Raw genomic sequence first — 19,644 nt, forward strand, 5'->3', positions numbered from 1 at the left:
TGAGCAGGAAACTGCGCACCCTGAGGCCATGTTCATTGTGACCGGGGACTTTAATGAAGCCAGTTTCAAATCAGTCGCACCAAAATGCCACCAGCACATTAGTTTCAACACACGAGGGGACCGGGTTTTGGACCATTGCTACTCTCCCTTCCGGGATGGCTGCAAATCGGACTACTCTTCCATTCTGCTTCTGCCCGCTTACAGGCAGAAACTGAAACAGGAAGCACCCACCCTCAGAACGATCCAGTGCTGGTCGGACCAATCAGACTCTACGCTACAAGACTGTTTTGATCACATGGACTGGGAGATGTTCCGGTCCGCCTCTGATGACGACATCGAGGTTTACGCTGATAGCGTAATGTGTTTCATCAAAAAGTGCATGGAGGATGTCGTTCCAACCAGAACAACATGGATCTATCCGAACCAGAAGCCATGGATAAATAGCGATGCTCGCGCGGCACTTAATGTGCGGACCTCCGCTTTCAATTCCGGGAATGCGGAGGAGCATAAACAAGTCAGTTATGCCCTCCGAAAAACAGCAAAACAGCAAAAAGCCAGTATCAGAACAGCAAAACACCAGTACAGGAACAAGATTGAAGGACAGTTTAACACCACCAACTCTAGAAGCATGTGGCAGGGAATTAACATTATCACGGACTTTAAAGGGAATAAAAACTCTGCCATGAACACCGCTGCCTCTCTCCCGGATGAGCTAAATACTTTTTATGCTCGTTTTGAGGGAAATAACACCGCCCTCGCGGAGATTGCTCTCGTGGCCGAAGCTACAGAGGTTAGTTCACTCTCTGTCTCTGTAGCGGATGTAACCCGATCCTTCGGACGGGTGAATATCCGCAAAGCCGTGGGCCCAGATGGCATTCCGGGCCGTGTCATCAGAGCGTGCACGAACCAGCTGGCTGGTGTTTTTACAGACATTTTCAACCTTTTCCTCTCTTTGTCTGTACATGCTTTAAAATGTCCACCATTGTGCCTGTTCCAAAGCAATCAAAAATAACTTGCTTAAATGACTGGCGTCCTGTTGCTCTGACCCCCATCATCAGCAAATGCTTTGAGAGACTAATCAGAGATTACATCTGCTCTGTGCTGCCTCTCTCACTTGACCCATTGCAGTTTGCTTACCGCAACAACTGCTCCACTGATGATGCCATTGCATCTACACTACACACTGCTCTCTCCCACCTAGAAAAAAAGAACACTTATGTGAGAATGCTGTTTGTAGACTACAGCTCAGCATTCAACACCATAGTGCCCTCCAAGCTAGATGAGAAACTCCGGGCTCTGGGCTTAAACAGCTTAAACTGTGCAGCTGGATCCTGGACTTCCTGTCAAGCAGACGCCAGGTGGTTAGAATAGGCAGCAACATCTCCTCATCACTGACCCTCAACATTGGAGCCCCACAGGGCTGTGTTCTCAGCCCACTCCTGTATTCCCTGTACACACATGACTGTGTGGCAACACATAGCTCCAATGCCATCATTAAGTTTGCTGATGACACGACGGTGGTAGGTCTGATCACTGACAATGATGAAACAGCCTACAGAGAGGAGGTGCACACTCTGACACACTGGTGTCAGGAGCACAACCTCTCCCTCAATGTCAGTAAGACAAAGGAGCTTGTGGTGGACTTCAGAAGAAAAGACAGAGAACACAGTCCCATCACCATCAATGGAGCACCAGTGGAGAGAGTCAGCAGCTTCAAGTTCCTGGGTGTCCACATCACTGAGGAACTCACATGGTCCGTCCACACTGAAGTCGTTGTGAAGAAGGCTCATCAGCACCTCTTCTTCCTGAGACAGCTGAGGAAGTTTGGAATGAACTGCCACATCCTCACACGGTTCTACACCTGCACTGTAGAGAGCATCCTGACTGGCTGCATCTCCACCTGGTACGGCAATAGCACAGCCCACAACCGCAAAGCACTGCAAAGGGTGGTGCGAACTGCCAGACACATCATCGGAGGTGAGCTTCCCTCCCTCCAGGAAATATATACAAGGCGGTGTATGAAAAAAGCTTGGAGGATCATCAGAGACTCCAGCCACCCGAGCCATGGGCTGCTCTCACTGCTACCATCAGGCAGGCGGTATCGGAGCATCAGGACCCGCACCAGCCGACTCAATGATAGCTTCTTCCCCCAAGCAATCAGACTTTTGAACTCTTGATCTCCCATGATCAAAATACATCAGCACTGCACTTTATTACTTGTACTGTTATATCTCACACCGGACTGTCTTAAATTATATTATTATTATATACAATCTCTCTTAACAACTACTATCAACCGACAGCCTGAATGTCAATACAGTACAATACAGCCTACTGTACATTCTATATATACTACTATATATACTTTTTTATTTTTATTGAATAATGTGTATCTATATTGTGCGTATTGTATACTGTACAGTGTATGTTATTATTTGTATATTGTTGTGTGTAATTATGTGTATATTAGACTTTAATTGTGTTGTGTTAATTTGATGTTATTGTAAATTGGTATATGTCTCATCACTGTCACGACTGCTATATTGATCGGAACTGCACCCAAGAATTTCACACACCATTGCACTTGTGTATATGGCTGTGTGACAATAAATGTGATTTGATTTTTTGATTTTTTATACCCGTATGTCCGGGGGAGTGGCATGCAAATTCCACTCGCCAATTCCCGTTGGCCTTTTTTCAAAAAGCAGAGGTGTTTGGGGCTCCCAAGAGTGACCCCTAGTGTCACTACATTGACACAACGTCTCGTTCCCTCCATCAGGGAACAGAGGTTACGAAAGTAAGCAGGACGTTTTCAACTATACAGCTCATAGTTGAAGAAACTCAGAGAGAGTTTCACACACATCGGTTGACCATGTGATTGGACTAGATGTGATTGGTAATAAGTGGACCCCTGCGAATGAGTGTAGATTGTGTGTGTGTGTGTGTGTGTGTGTGTGTGTGTTGCAGATGTGTGGACTGACCCTCTCAAAACGGAGGCTGATTGGAGTGCAGCTGCTTTGTGAGGCGAGGTAATTAAGTTTAAGTCGCAGAGTGAAGCGAGACGAAGATTATCACTCTTCTCTTAATTGTGTCGAGAGGACAAATCCAATTCCGTCTCTCGGTTCTCTGTTTTACTCTCATTGTTCTCTCTCCGTTAGAATTATAGTCAGCCTCAGCTAACGGAATTGATTCATATTTACATTCAAGTAAAACTCACTCTATGTTCATGCAACACTTGAAAAAAAAAAACTTTTTAGTTCACTCTAACATTTACGTTAAAAAACCTAAGTCTATACTTAAAGCTGAAGAAATTTCTACACCACTACCTACATTTCTATTTTCTACCAAATGGAATTGCAAAAATGAACAATATTTGGAAACAGCTTTCTCAATGCACCCTTCATCTGCCATTGGTCGAACTAACAGATAGTCCCGCCCCAAACTCACACCATTGGTTGAGTCAGTGTTGTCTTGTTGGGTCTAGACGTGTCGCTCACAACAAACAGAGGATTGCGGTTACTCTACAGTATAAATGTCTTTTTATCAGCATAAAATAAATATTTCAGGTTCAATACAAGTTAAGCTCAATTGACAGCATTTGTGGCATAATGTTGATTAATACAAAAATAAATTTTGACTCGTCCCTCCTTTTCTTAAAAAAAAGAAAAAATCGATGTTACAGTGAGGTACTCACAATGGAAGCAAATTCCTATGTTTTAAATTTACTGTTTTTAGTTTTATTGATTTATGTGGTTACATTTGATGCAGTTACCAAAATAGAGCTCCTCCTTGTGTCATTGTAATGTAGCCAACTAGTGTACTTTTTCAAAAGCCCAGTAGTTTAAATAATGATTTGCTTGTAGCTTTGGCAAGTTACAGTTTTAAAGTAGATTCTTTATATAGTCACTGTAAGGATTACCCGGGCGACCACCAGGGTGTATGTATGTTTATTTTTCATTTTGTGTCTTTCATTTGTTTATGGGATTTGTAGTTCTTTTTCATGGTCTTTGTTCATTGGTTCTTGTGTTCATTAGTGTCAGGTGTCCCTCATTTCATCATATGTCCCCTGTGTATTTAGTCCTGTGTTCCCCTGTATATTGTCAGTTGTTTTCCATTCATGGATGTAACGGTTTGTTCTATTTTCATGTTTGAGTTTCTTTATGATTATTTATTAAAAAACCTGCATCTAAATCCTTTTTCTCTCAACTCATTCCTACAATTGTTACAGAACAACTGACTATCACTATGGATCTAGCGGCTTTTCAATTAATGTCTCTCAAACAAGGTGGCGATACCATCGAGCAGTATACTGAGGTTTCTGCAGTCTCGTCCAGATTTTCAATTGGGGAGACATTGCGTTAAAAGACTGTTATTGTTTTGGACTCAACGAGCCTGTGAAATCCTGTTTGCCTGGAGGCAGATGTGAACTTTCCCTGATGGAATTCATTGATTATGCCTTGAGGCTCACATTCTCTCCTTACACTGTGGGGTATGACATAAATCCCTTGATGTTGTCAGCGCTCATGCCTGCCACGGTCCATGAGCCATCACCCACGCCTGCCACGGTCCACGAGCCAGTGCACACGCCTGCCACAGTCCACGAGCCAGCACCTGAAGCCTCGACCGTCCCAGAGCCGGTGCCTGAAGCCTCGACCGTCCCAGAGCCGGCGCCTGAAGCCTCGACCGTCCCAGAGCCGGCGCCTGAAGCCTCGACCGTCCCAGAGCCGGCGCCTGAAGCCTCGACCGTCCCAGAGCCGCCGCCTTAAGCCTCGACCGTCCCAGAGCCGGTGCCTGAAGCCTCGACCGTCCCAGAGCCGGCGCCTGAAGCCTCGACCGTCCCAGAGCCGGCGCCTGAAGCCTCGACTGTCCCAGAGCCGCCGCCTGAAGCCTCGACCGTCCCAGAGCCTGCGCCTGAAGCCTGACCGTCCCAGAGCTAGTGCCCTTGACCATGGAGGCCGTTCCCACATCAGTGCTTCCAGCCATCCAGAAGAAGAGGAGGAGGAGTTTCTTTGTTTATTTATTTTTAATAAAGTTTTTAGTAAAAAGCCTGCATCTAGATCCTTTATCTCTCGCCTCATTCCTGCAATCATTACAGTCACACAAATTTGAACACAGCGAGATTGTGAGACACCAATGCCATGAAGGAGGTTAAGAATCTGTCGGCAGTGGCTCTCTAATGAGCACGCTCTCTTTGGGATGGCGAGGGTCAACAGTGCAAGACAGTGCTGAGAGATGTCATTTACCCATGGGTTTGAGTCCCAACCAAGAGCCAATTAATTTACACCACTGTTTTTTGATACCAAACAAGAACCCTTCGAAAATGTGTAACCCAACATGCGCAGTAGGCCTAGCCATTGCTTTTTGTGTACGTAGAATTGTGTATGTTTGTTTTTGTGTGTTTGAAGTACCTTTATAGGCTTCTTGCGTGATCCTTCGTTGTTTTCCGCCTCCTCGTGCTCTTTACTGCCCTGCGGCAGGTTGGAATAGTTGGCGAGGCTGCTGAGGAGAGACGATACCATTGGACTTGTGTCCATCTCCTCCTACACAATACAAACACATATTTAGAATAAAAGTTAGACAATTTAATTCTCATGATTTCCAGAGGGGATTCTTATTAGATTTTCAATACTGTAATTGTGTTTTTAATATATTACAGTAAAACTATTTTCATAAACCTGAATGTTTTGACTTTTTTGGTAAGCCACGTTTGATGATATAAACTGCCAATAAATGCACACATGTGAATGCACATTCTATATTAATTTGCAAAGTTTAAACTCCTACAGTTAGGATCATGAATTACATTAACTGCCAGAAGAATTGTTTATTCCGATTATTATTAATGAAAAATGTAACTAATGTTCTAATGATAAATGTTCTGCTGAAAAAAGGCATCAGGGTAAGTGACTAATGAGAGAATTTTCATTTTTGGGTGAACTACAACTTTTTAAAAAAAACTTTATTCTATAAACAAATAAGCCTTCATTGTGATTGGATCAGTCAATGTGAGCCCACTCTGAACTTTCTTCATCACAAACCTATTCGCCCAGGTTTGTGATGCAGAAAGTTCAGAGTGGGCTCACATTGACTGATCCATTCACAATGAAGACTCATTTGTTTATAGAATAACTGAAATGTTATAAAATTAAATACAAGAGGGATTTGTTGATTTATTTAGTGATTTAATGATTATATTAATAATTTCATAGTTTATTATAAATTTAATAATTTATTTAATAATTTATTTAAATATTTCATATATCATCATTTACTGATATAAATTTCAGGGCAAAAAAATTTTTTTTTGTCCCTATGGTGAATATGTCCACTGCAATGCAATGTTTACATGTACATTTCTTCTTTTCCAGTATGTCCGATAGACTGAAGGATTCTGAAAAATGCTGTTCATCCACCTCCAGAGTGTGCTGGGGACTTCCTGCCCTTCAAACGCTAATTATCCTTATTAATTACTGTCGGACCCATTTTTTCTATTAACCACTAGAGTTTGTGTGTGTGTGTGTGTGTGTGTGTGTGTGTACGTACTAGAGCTATAGTTTGGGAACAAATTTGTCTCCAGTAGTGAGCTAAATCTGACAAAATCTCACTTTGGGAACATCCCAGAAGGTTCTTAATTTTCAAAAATAATGTTTAATAAAAGTAAATACTGTTGATGTTTTTTGTTTATTATAAAATAATGCTAAATGTTTTCTATTAGGGTTAAGGTTCGGGTAAATCTATAGTAAATATAATTAGCTTTATATAAAAACAACTAATGTTTATGGTATATTCCCATTTAGGTAGCTAAGTAAATAAGTGTATGTTTGTGTGTGTGTGTGGGTCAGGTTTTGCCAACATTGTGGGGACTAAATGTCTGCACAAGGAGAGTATAACCTGAAATCTCTGACATTGTGGGGAGCAGCCAATAATCTTCACGAAGGAAACGGCTTAATAACTGTAATAAATAATGTCTTAATAAATATATAAAAATACAGAAAGGTTTTGGTGCTGAGTATACGTCAATGGAAAATCCCCAACGTGTGTGTGTGTGTGTGTGTACCTCAAACAGGGCCATGTTCTTGCCATCATATTGCTGGTTCTTCTCGGGGTCGGTACTGTTGATGAAAGGACTGCTCTCCTTGGGTTGTCCATCTCCTGTTAGAAAACAACAACAAATAACCAAATATACCATTCCCCTTCTGTCACTTAATCGAAGTTGTGTCGATGTAGTGACACTAGGGGTTGCCCTTGGGAGCCCCAAGCACCTCAGATCTTTGAGAAAAGGAATTTGCATGCCACTCCCCTGGACATAAGGGAAAAAATGGAGCTGGCTCGCAACCACTCATTCAGATTTTTTCTTCGGAGCTGAGCGGTTGTACTATCAGCGAGCTGAATACTACTGCTGTTCCATTCACCTTTAAGAAGCGTATGCTGTTGTATATACGGTGCATTTCCAGTGGCTTTGTCTCCTTCTGTGTGGAGATTTTGCCCCTGGGCGCTTCGACAGCGCTAAAAGAGTGTATATTCCTGCTCAAGTGTATGTTTTCTCTATTAGAGCACACACATTGACATTGAAAGTCTTTTTAAAGACGCGTCTTTATAAAGATGCCTTTCCGTCTTTGTGTGATTCCTGGATGCGGTTGCTATCTCTCCACTTCTGACGGCCACAGGCGCTGCCTCACATGTCTGGGAAGCGATCACACTGAGGCAGCGTTTGTGGATGGTTCATGTTTTCATTGCGAGAATATGACCATGCCAACGTTGCGGTCGTGGCTTTCCTTCTTCCGGGGGAAAGCCACTCTAGCCGCCCCCCGCGCCTCGCCTTTTACCTCCGGGTACGAGGCCGGCCCGGCTGGCGCTGGAGGCGTTTGGGGGCTTCCCGCGGAGCTCCCATTCCCCAGCACACTTGTTTGCCCCGGCGAGTTCCGAGAGGAGACCAGCTCGCCCCAGGGCCAGCTTAGTGTCCCTTTCGGAGCTCCGTTGCAGGATGAGTGCTTGATTGCTGCATCGGAGAGTGTACTGACGATGTCAGACGGTGAGGACTCAACTGGGCTGCCACCTTTGGGCCACGTGTGTCGGGTTGGAGTGGAACCTTCCACCCTCCCCTGAGCCCTCGCGGCTAGATGATTGGTTCCTGGGTTCGGGGCGCTGCTCAAAGCCATGCCCCCCCGGTCCCTTTCTTCCCGGAAGTGCACGACGAGCTGATGAGGTTGTGAAGGGCACCTTTTTCTGCCCGAAACTGACCTCCCAGCTCGTCCGCTCTCACTACCCTTGATGGCGAGCCAGCCCACGGGTATACGGAGATCCCTCAGGTGGATAAGGCAGTTATGGTGCACCTGTGCCCGCAAAGCGCAGCCACCTGGCGGGATCGCCCGGCACTCCCTTCCAAGGCTTGTAGGACGACATCTTCTCTGACGGCCAAAGCCGTCACAATTGCAATCACTTCTGTCATTTCTGGCGATGAAGGTCATGGCACGAGCACTCAGGCAGGCGATGTCCACCCTCGTGGTCCAGGAACACCACCTGTTGCTGAATCTGGTTGAGATGAGGGATGCGGACAAGGTTCGCTTTTTCAACACCCCCATCTCCCAGATCGGCCTATTCGGTGACACTGTCGAGGAATTCACCCAGCAGTTCTCGGCAGTGAGGAAGCAGATGGAGGCTATACAACACATCTTGCCCCAGCGTGGCTCAAGATCCCGTATCCGTCTGCTTGCCGAGGGCGTCCCCCTGTGGCGGCGAAAGCCCAGGTGGCTCTGCCTCAGCCCGAGCCCAGTTCTCGGCCCCAGCGTAGAGCCCCACACAGGAAGCTGATGCCTCCCCGCTTCACGGGCCGGCATAGGACATCTCCTAAGTGCTTCTGAGATGGACGACCCAGGGAGCGAGATGTCTGCTGCAAACTCGGAGCTGGTATCCAGACCACTCCATCCCCCATTGGAGGGCCAGGAGGTAAATCCTTGGTTTCCTTTTCTTTTAAGTTCATCGCACCCCGAACGGGCTGCGGTACCCACATTCTCAAAAGAGCAGTTTCCTCACTCCCTGGGTCACACAGCCAGGGTTTACGACCGCCGTTATCACGGCAACCGGGCACTGAGCAGCTGCGACTTAGACGCCACCCGCCTTCATGCATCCGGTCGCATCACACTCACAAGCACGGCCAGGTGGTTGTGATGGACTACGAGGACGGTCAAAAAGTCCCTCCTCCCCCGTCGCTGACCCCGGTTCAGGGCATATCTTTTCTCGGCATGGAGTTAGACTCAGTCTTGATGATAGCGCGCCTCACGAGCGAGCGCGCACGGTCGGTGCTGAACTGCCTGAAGTCGTTCAAGCAGAGAACAGCGGTTCCACTGAAACACTTTCAGAGGCTCCTGGGGCATATGGCGCTGGTCACGCCACTAGGGTTGATGCATATGAGACCGCTTCAGCACTGGCTTCAGACTCGAGTCCCGAGATGGGCATGGCGCCACGGCACGCATCGCATGGCCATCATGCCGATCTGCCGACACTTGTTCAGCCCTTGGACAGACCTTGCATATCTATAGGCAGGAGTTCCCCTACAGCAAGTGTCCAGGTGCATCGTCATTACGACAGATGCCACCTGGACAGGACCGCAACTGTGTTGGCACATCAACTGCCTCGAGTTACTGGCAGTATTGCTCGCCCTGCGGAGGCTTTTGCCGTTGATCCGGGGCAAGCATGTGTTGGTCCGGATGGACAACACAGTGACAATAGCATATATAAATCGCCATGGCAGCTTACGCTCACGTCGCATGTAGCAACTCGCCTGCCATCTCCTCCTATGGAGTCAGTGGCGACTGAGGTCGCTGCGGGCCACTCACATCCCAGGCAACCTCAATGCCACAGCGGACGCACTGTCATGGCAGGTGATACTCAGGGAAGAGTGGAGACTCCACCCCCAGGTGATCCAGCTGATTTGGAGTCGGTTCGGCAAAGAACAAGTGAACTATTTGCCTCCCGAGAAACCTCCCACTGCCCGCTCTGGTATTCTCCAACAGGGGTCCCCCTCAGCCCAGACATGCTGGCACACAGCACTGGCTGCGCAAGTATGCATTCCCCCCAGTGAGCCTACTTGCACAGACCCTGTGCAAGGTCAGGGAGGACGAGGAGCAGGTCACCCTCGTGGCCCCGTATTGGCCCAACCAGACTTGGTTCTCAGACCTCACGCTCCTCACGACAGACCCCTCCCACCCGGGCGAATTCCCCTGAGGAAGAACATTCTTTCTCAGGGACGGGGCACCATCTGCAGCTTTATACCCTGAAGTGGCGTCGGTTCGCAAATTGGTGTTCTTCCCGAGCTGAAGACCCTCAGAGATGCGCAGTCGGGTCAGTGCTTTCCTTCCTGCAGTAGAGGCTGAAGGAATGGCTGTCCCCCTCCACCTTGAAGGTGTATGTGGCTGTCATAGCGGCACACCATGATAAAGTGGACGGTAAGTCCTTAGGGAAGCACGACCTGATCATCAGGTTCCTGGGAGGCGCCCGGAGGCTGAATCCTCCTAGGCCATGCCTGTTCCCTTCATGGGATCTCTCCGTGGTCCTCCTGGGCCTTCGCGGAGCCCCCTTTGAGCCGCTAGAGTCAGTCAAGTTGAAAGCCCTCTCCTTGAAGACGGCCCTCCTGATTCAAGAGGGTCGGGGACCTGCAAGCGTTCTCTGTCAGCGATACCTGCCTGGAGTTCGGTCCGATTGACTCTCACGTAATCCTGAGACCCCAGCCGGGCTATGTGCCCAAGGTTCCCACAACTCCCTTCAGGGATCAGGTGGTGAACCTGCAAGCCCTGCCCCAGGAGGAGGCAGACCCAGCCCTGTCATTGCTGTGTCCGGTGCATACTTAGTGCATCTACTTGGATCGCACACAGAGCTTTAGATGCTCTGAGCAGCTCTTTGTCTGCTTTGGCGGACAGTGGAAAGGGAACGCTGTCTCCAAACAGAGGCTTGCCCACTGGATCGTGGATGCCATCACTATGGCATACCAGGCCCAGGCCGTGCCCGCCCCTTCGGGAATACAAGCACACTCCACAAGGAGTCTGGCATCCTCATGGGCACTGGCCCATGGCACCTCTCTAACAGACATCTGCAGGGCAGCGGGCTGGGCGACACCCAATACTTTCGTGAGATTTTACAATCTCCAGGTTGAGCCGGTTTCATCCCGTGTTCTGTCAGGTATTAACAGGTAAGTTCGGGAATATGGACAGCTGGTCAGATGTATCGCTTGCATATAGCACCTTTCCCCTCCAAAGAGGCGAAGATGTGCGCTTCTTTTCCCATGCGAGTCACGAACCCGTGAACCCTGGATGTCCTTCCTCCCTAGCCCAGTGGCTCGCGAATTCAGCGGAGGAATTCACAGCCAGAACCAGTACGTGTGCTAATATGCCCTTACTGAGTTAGGTGCTCCACAGGTGCCGGTTACTCCGGTAACCCCCTATGATGTATTTTCCGCAGTACGGTCTCCCTGCCGGCAGACCAGCATCTCCCTTCGACAGAGCCCTCTCTGTCGCGTTTCGTATAGGGACCCCTAGTGTCACTACATCGACACATCGTAGAGTGAGTGACAGAAGGGGAATGTCTCGGTTACTCCCTGCCACAACGCTGTACTACCCACTGAAATGGCCGGGACCCTGTCTCGGCTCCTCAGCACAAAACCTGAATGAGTGATTGTGAGCCAGCTCCTTTTATACCCGTATGTCCAGGGAAGTGGCATGCAAATTCCACTCGCCAATTCTCACTGGCCTTTTCTCAAAGATCTGAGGTGTTTGGGGCTCCCAAGGGCAACCCCTAGTGTCACTACATAGACACACTGTCTCGTTCCCTCCATCAGCAGACGCCCCAGAACTCACAGTAAAACTTTCAGAGCTTTACATATTAAGAACTTTTCATGTTCTTGGATCAGCATCCATTTTTGTTCTTGAAACAACATTCCTATTGACCAACACTGACCTCTGATTTCAGGGGCGGGGTTAAGGTTGAGGGTATGACCTGCTGATAAGAATGTTGATCCAGGAACATGTCCTACAAAAAAATGGGTGCCAAGTCTGTTTTGATAGGCTTGCAGTCAACAGGGAAAAACAATGCAAAAACATTTAAAAGAGGAAACGCTTCCCAACGTGTTGTTAACGTCAAATTACAGTATATGCATCTAAACTCTACAATATTTCGGCACAAATTAATCTGTTACTTGGAAGAAGCTAATCAAATTAGACAAATGCCAACATGGACATGTTGTGTGACATGTGCTCATCCTCAAAAACCATGAAATAAAACAATACTATAGGTGAAAGAAAATATGACCCAGACTACATTTAATACAGGTTCACTTTCAACAAGGATAAAGTGTGGTTTGTCTAAACCACAATGTGTTATTGGCTAGTTGTTGGCTTCCAAGAGCATGTCATCAAACTATTTATGTATTTACAAAAAAGACGATAAACTAAAGATTACATTTTAGTCATCCTCTCTCAATAAAAGTAGCTGCGATGTTTGAAGATGGATATACAGGTGTGGGCTCTGTGAGATGACATGTATGTGCACAGTATGATGGCTGATAGTGGATTCAGTCACATGGGATTTTGGATCAGAGGGCAGCTATTTTAATGATCTGGATCATAGAGTTCGAGACAAGTGGTGACTGGGTCTCCAGATTCCCTCACACATCAACTTTAAAGAAGTATTCTGCAAACAAACAGCCTTTTGATTTAGAATGATTGATTTGACATAATTTCAGTCTTGAAAACTCTCGGAAAGATTTAGCATGTTAATGCAGGTATGACATTTTGGTGATGGGGGTGTGGCTGAGCGACGTCTGTGGAGACCGAGGCCGGGAGAGGAAGAGTGGTAAGGATTGACACCTGTGGGAAATTATCTCTAACAGCTGTTTTGTGTTGCAGTGAGAGCTGGAGAAGGATAAAAGGGCAGTCCAGATCGCCGGAGGGGAGAGAGAGATGCACGCAGCCGAGTTCGTGTGTGTGTGCATTGGTTGCTGAAAAGCAAGACCTGTTGTGTGTTGTATGGAAAATGTATTAAAAATAAAGACTCATATGGATTGTTTATCTGGCTCCCGCTTCCTCTTTCACAAAGAGAGCAAGAGACTCATCACGGACATATTGATAGGACTTTGGTCTTTGTGGACTAGATCTGCTATGCTACTGCTGCAGAGCAATTACGAAGACTTGCTACTGCTAGACAATACACAGACATACTGAGTTAAGCATGTGGACATGCTGCTGCTGCTGCACAATTAGACAAAATGCAAGACATGGTGCATTGTGCATGTATGAACATGCTGCTGCTCAAATAGACATTACAAACAATCCCTCAACAAAGAAGGGAACTGGCCAAACGAATAAATGGCGTAACACTAATGAAATAAATTAGATGTGTGCCTGAGCCTGCTTGGCCAATGGCTTCAACTGCTAGTGTCCTAAATCATAATGTTTATCTGAACCAGAAAAGCACAGAGATTATTTAACTAGTGACTTGGACTCGTTATGTGTGGATTTATTTAATCTAATGACCTAAGGCAGAGATGTGTGCCAGCCAGATTTGGCTAAGGCTTACCTTGTTAAAGACGCGCTTCTATGTGTCATGGCCAAAAGCAGACCTTACCATGCAAGCTGATAGAAGAACAACCCCAGCAATATATCTGAGTACATAGCATTTTCAGAGAAAAAAACCCTTGTAGGACACTGCAGTGAAACTAGCTTACTTGCAAACTGAGCAATTTAAATGTTAGACAAAGAGAGAGACACAAGTTGATTGGCTACCAGATTACATGTCAAAGGACAAATCAGCTTACACCATGCAAGCCGATTGGCTTAACATGTCAAATGTCTGTCCGTCCGTCCGTCTGTCTGTTTTTCTGTCTGTCTATCTATCTATCTATCTATCTATCTCATGGACATGTTACTTGTCAATTATCCACGTGCAAGTACAGTATGTCAGGATGATGTTGTTACAGCACACATCAATATTAATTTGTCCTGCAAAGCTCTAAAGGTTTTTCCATTATAAAAAAAACAAACTCAAACATTTGCGGTTGATTTTCCAAGACACAGAGTGAACCAATAATGTAATTCCTTGAAACCACATTAGCTTTTTATCTGACATTAGTGTTGTTAGTGATATTTCATGAACGCAACTAGTTCACCTAACCTCTGCGCTCCTGCTTAGAAAAATCAAAGTGCTGATTACAGGTTCCTCATCCAATTCTCACTGGATTTCCACAGAGATCACTTCCGCTATAAAATCTGACATCTGATTAGCTCTGTGATCTTATCCACCATGACTGTGATGTTGCACGCTGCCTGCTGTCATTGCTTGATTGATGGTTTCGGCCTCTAGAGCATTTCAGCACGGCCTGTCAGTCTGTGATGCTGCATTGAGCTAAATTATACTATACACTTGAATATTAACACTTGTGCTTACATTAAGAATGACAGTTTGTGAGGGAATGGGCCCAACAGAATTTTTGTTGATTACAGCAATAGAATTTTTGTTGATTACAAAAATATACAGCAATTGATTTGCTCTTGATCGTCACAGGCAACCATTTTGACGCATCTCTCAGTTTTCTAAAGAGCAAACCTTGTGTATAAAGTAATGCACTAATAATGGAAGTCTTTTTTTTTAGAGTAACTTGTTTTGAACCCAGAACATTCCTTTAAAACCTTTCAGTTTTTAAAGGAACAACTAACAGACAGACAGAATAGACAGACGACCAGGATCCACATACCATTATCACGCGTGGTGCATTACACATCCATTTCAGAGTTCAAGCAGATGGTCAGGGGTCTTTAATGGGCTCTTTGTGAACTTATGTAGGCAGTATAACAAGCAGTTGTACTTTAATGGACATGTTTTGTGGTGAAATGCTTTTGGTCATTCGTATTCAAACACGTAAGTGAAATTTTAAATTGCTGCATCCAGTGTTCCAGCAGTTAAAGAGACAGTTCAGCCAAAAATGAAAATTCTGTCATCCTGTAGTTTCTTCTTATGTCGTACCAAACTCGTAAGGCTTTCTTTCTTCCATGGAACACAGAAAGAGTTTGAAAAGGGTTGCAATGAGTAACTGATGGCAGAATTTAAATTTTTGGGTGAATTATACCTTTAACCGGCAAACAAATGCAACATTCCATCATCAAAATGAATGTGAGTGTGAATTTTAAGTCAATCTAACACCGTGTTCCAGCTTCACAGCAGTTGAACACTTCACACAGCACAACATATGCCCTACTCAGTCGAACATCTACAAAGTAATTATAGAGAAGTGTTTTCATTAGTGGAGGTGATGTCATTCAGTTCAGCTGTATGAAGCGTAGAGAACTTTACCCTGAATAGAACGCTGCATTTGTCATGGACTTTACGCATTGTCACAGATCTGAATTCACTTGCGAAACAGTGCTGATGGAGTTAAAGAGATAGTTGCCCCAAAATGAAAATTCAGTAAATAAAAGGGCTGGGTAAAAATATTGATTTTACAGATTAACCGCTATCTTTATCTGAACGATCCCGACATTGATTCTTAAAATCCCAAGATTGAGTCACTATTATTAATATGTTCTACAAATCAATGCAAATAATTGTAAATAGTACAAATTATGCATGTAAACAATAAACATATTGCAATATACTATATATATATATATATATATATATATATATATATATATATATATATATATATATATATATGCAATATAATATATGCAATTTTTAAGACACAGATATTTAACGATGGAATTCATGGAATTTGTACATTTTTAAAAAGCTAAAATCTGACCAAAATAATAAACTAAACATACATTTTTTTCAATTTTTTTATTTATATTTTATAATGTACCAAGTTAGAAGGTCCCCTGTATAATGAACAGCATTAGCTGGGAGAGAATTTCTTTCATATGTAAGCAAAATGGACATTATATATTAAATATACACAAATTAATCTGAATTAAATCGGAACTGATTTGAATCAAGAGCTGGTATCTAATTGAATTTGGAAATCTTTATCAATACCCAGCCCTGAAATAACATCTTACATTTTGGTCTGTTCCTCACACAAAAATATTGTATGCTTCAGAAGACTTTGAAAATAGCACACAAGTCACATGGACTACTTTTATGAAACTTTAAATTTGCTTTTTTGTCATTATGGCGCTTGACAGAACCAGTCCCCATTCATTTGATTATCTCGGAAAGAGTGGCCAAGATAATCTTAAAAAAATCACCTTTTGTATTTCACAGAAGATAGAAAGTCATATGGATGGGTTTGAAACAACCTGAACAACATGAGAATTTGGGGGTAAATTATACCTTTAACGAATTCCAAGACAATAGCCGTTATTGTCCAGTATAATAAATGAAAGCTTTTAGTAATATTTTTTTTTCTGCAGCTGTGTTTTAGAGTCAATGAGTGTGTGTATGTTTGTAAGAATGAACAGATTCTTGTTGTCAGCTTTAATTTTTCTTTCTCGCAAACCCAACTCTGCCACACAGCTGTGCTCTAGGGAAACACATTATTAAATCCAGCAAATAAATGATATTAGTAACTCCATTTATCAGCATTGGTCACGTTCGCTGCCTTTCCCGGAAAGACCTAATACTTGTGAATGGGTTCCTATGTCAAAAATTAAAAATGACAATGTGCCGCACTAACACCAGTGTCCAGTTGGCAGCCCTGTCCGACCTTATTAATATCAATCGGCATGATTGCCTCAAACACCGTGATACACTGTCAGGAAGGCATCAAAGTTATTTAGATGGGACAATGTTTCAAAATGGCTTATAAATAGCAATTACTGTCAAAGACTAAAATCAGACTCTTGTACTATTCAGCGAACATCAGATGTACATATATACACTGGCAGCCAAAAGTTTGGAATAATGTACAGATTTCTCTGTTTGGAAGGAAATTGGTACTTTAATTCACCAAAGTGGCATTCAACTGATCACAAAGTGTAGTCAGGACATTACTGATGTAAAAAAACAGCACCATCACTATTTGAAAAAAGTCATTTTTGATCAAATCTAGACAGCAGCCATCACTCCAACACCTTATCCTTGAGTAATCGTGCTAAATTGATCGTTTGGTACTAGAAAATCACTTGCCATTATATAAAACACAGCTGAAAGATATTTGGGTCATTAAATGAAGCTTAACATTGTCTTTGTGTTTGTTTTTGAGTTGCCACAGTATGCAATAGACTGGCATGTCTTAAAGTCAATATTAGGTCAAAAATGGCAAAAAAGAAACAGCTTTCTCCAGAAACTCGTCATTCAATCATTGTTTTGAGGAATGAAGGCTATACAATGCTTGAAATTGCCAAAAAAAATGAGATCATGAGATCACGTTGGTTTATGAACCGATAAACGGCAGTTTTACTTGTGATTTGCGTGAAAGTGAATAAAAGTCATTGTTGTTGTAGCGTCTCTAATGTTCATTTCACCAGGAATCTGCCGCGATACGTCACGTAAAAATAATTTTGCAAAAATGTACACTGGTGGCCAAAAGTTTGGAATAATGTACATATTTTGCTCTTATAGAAAGAAATTGATACTTTTATTCACCAAAGTGCCATTCAACAGATCATAATGTATAGTCAGGACATTAATAACTTAATAACTTCAAAAAGTTCTCATCAAAAAATCCTCCATGTGCAGCAATGACAGCTTTGCAGATCCTTGTTATTCTAGCTGTCAGTTTGTCCAGATACTCAGGTGACATTTCACCCCACACTTCCTGTAGCACTTGCCATAGATGTGTCTGTCTTGTCGGGCACTTCTCATGCACCTTACAGTCTAGCTGATCCCACAAAAGCTCAATGGGGTTAAGATCCATAACACTCTTTTCCAATTATCTGTTGTCCAATGTCTGTGTTTCTTTGCCCACTTGAACCTTTTCTTTTTGTTTTTCTGTTTCAAAAGTGGCTTTTTCTTTGCAATTCTTCCCATAAGGCCTGCACCCCTGAGTCTTCTCTTTACTGTTGTACATGAAACTGGTGTTGAGCGGGTAGAATTCAATGAAGCTGTCAGCTGAGGACATGTGAGGCGTCTATTTCTCAAACTAGAGACTCTGATGTACTTATCCTCTTGTTTAGTTGTACATCTGGTCTTCCACATCTCTTTCTGTCCTTGTTAGAGCCAGTTGTCCTTTGTCTTTGAAGACTGTAGTGTACACCTTTGTATGAAATCTTTTCAAGCATTGTATAGTCTTCATTCCTCAAAACAGTGATTGATGAGTTTCTAGAAAAAGCTGTTTCTTTTTTTTTTTGTTGCCATTTTTGACCTAATATTGACCTTAAGACATGTCAGTCTATTGCATACTGTGGCAACTCAAAAACAAACACAAAGACAATGTTAAGCTTCATTTAATGAATCAAATAGCTTTCAACTGTGTTTGATATAATGGCAAGTGATTTTCTAGTACCAAATGATACATTTAGCATGATTACTCAAGGATAAGTTGTTGGAGTGATGGCTGCTGTCTAGATTTGATCAAAAGTGACTTTTTTCAAATAGTGATGGTGCTGTTTTTTTACATCAGTAATGTCCTGACTACACTTTGTGATCAGCTGAATGCCACTCTGGTGAATTAAAGTACCAATTTCCTTCTGAAACAGCAAAATCTGTACATTATTCCAAACTTTTGGCCGCCAGTGTAGGTATAGTAACATGATTCTCCGAGAATAGGATGCTCCACGAGACCGCTGCTAAAAAACATATTAAATACGTAAACTCTGGTTTGACGCTTTATATGCAGCATATTCTTCTCTAGGTGGGCAGTTCTTGGTTAGAATAAACTGCAACATAGCCAAAAGTCTGGCCACGCAAAAGTAGAGTGAACAAGACACAGACACATCGACAAAGGCGCTCACCTTTCCTGCTAAGATCAACAAAGCCTTGCAGCAGGAATGACCTCTCCATAGCAGGATCAGGTCTTGCGTCTTCATCATGAGGTTTTCTATCATTCTCCGAGTAGACTGCTCACATCACAGGGGCTCCGCAAAGCGACGGCACACACAGAGCGCAGCAGTCCCTCCATCTGTTGCCCTTGACTGCTGATCCCAAAGCAGTTTGATCTTTTCTCTCATTACGTTTGTTAATGTGCCACAGAGACGCAATGTTCCTAGAGGAGCACTAATGCACAAATCTGTCCAAACGTCTCGGCGGTTTGTGCAGTAATGCTCAGAGCTACAGTGTTAATAAGGTGTACCGAAGTGGTGACCAGCCGTGGAGGACAGCGTGCGTTTGACGTGTGCCGATAGACTGATGTTTTATTAGTGAAGTGGTTTGGTGTAATAGGTAAGGCGGTTCGAGTATGTCACGCTAGGAACATGTCATGACATCGAAGGGCTGTGAATTCTGACTGCATGTGGGTCTACGAGAAGTACTTTAGAGTTGATTTTTGTGGCAAACAGGTGCACTTTCTCCAGTGCGCAGATAATGATTCGAAACACTGAAGTGTTTGAAACCTACAGTGTTGGGGATAGATAACTAAAAGTAGCAATGCTAGATTTTTCAGTAGTGAACTGGCTGAGTAGCGGATGAACTGACCCAATAATAAAACACTCTTTAAGGCGTTCTCTCTATCATATGTAGCACTTGAAAGTCTGCTTCGTTTTAGTGAATCGAACGGTTTAC

General features: G+C 44.0%; 1 protein-coding gene across 1 annotated transcript in view; it reads right to left on the minus strand.

Moving 5' to 3' along the window:
• The window catches only part of LOC127449602 (solute carrier family 12 member 5-like), a 153,584-nt gene that overhangs the window by 78,406 nt on the left and 55,534 nt on the right, over positions 1 to 19,644 (minus strand). Inside the window, exons 2-3 of the mRNA XM_051713137.1 lie at positions 7,058 to 7,152; positions 5,409 to 5,540 (exon numbers count right to left, since the gene is read on the minus strand). Coding sequence (XP_051569097.1) covers positions 5,409 to 5,540; positions 7,058 to 7,152 — 227 coding nt within the window. The remainder of the gene's footprint in view (positions 1 to 5,408; positions 5,541 to 7,057; positions 7,153 to 19,644) is intronic.

Source organism: Myxocyprinus asiaticus, chromosome 12 (genome assembly GCF_019703515.2).
Source record: "Myxocyprinus asiaticus isolate MX2 ecotype Aquarium Trade chromosome 12, UBuf_Myxa_2, whole genome shotgun sequence".
NCBI classification, from domain to species: Eukaryota; Metazoa; Chordata; class Actinopteri; order Cypriniformes; family Catostomidae; genus Myxocyprinus; species Myxocyprinus asiaticus.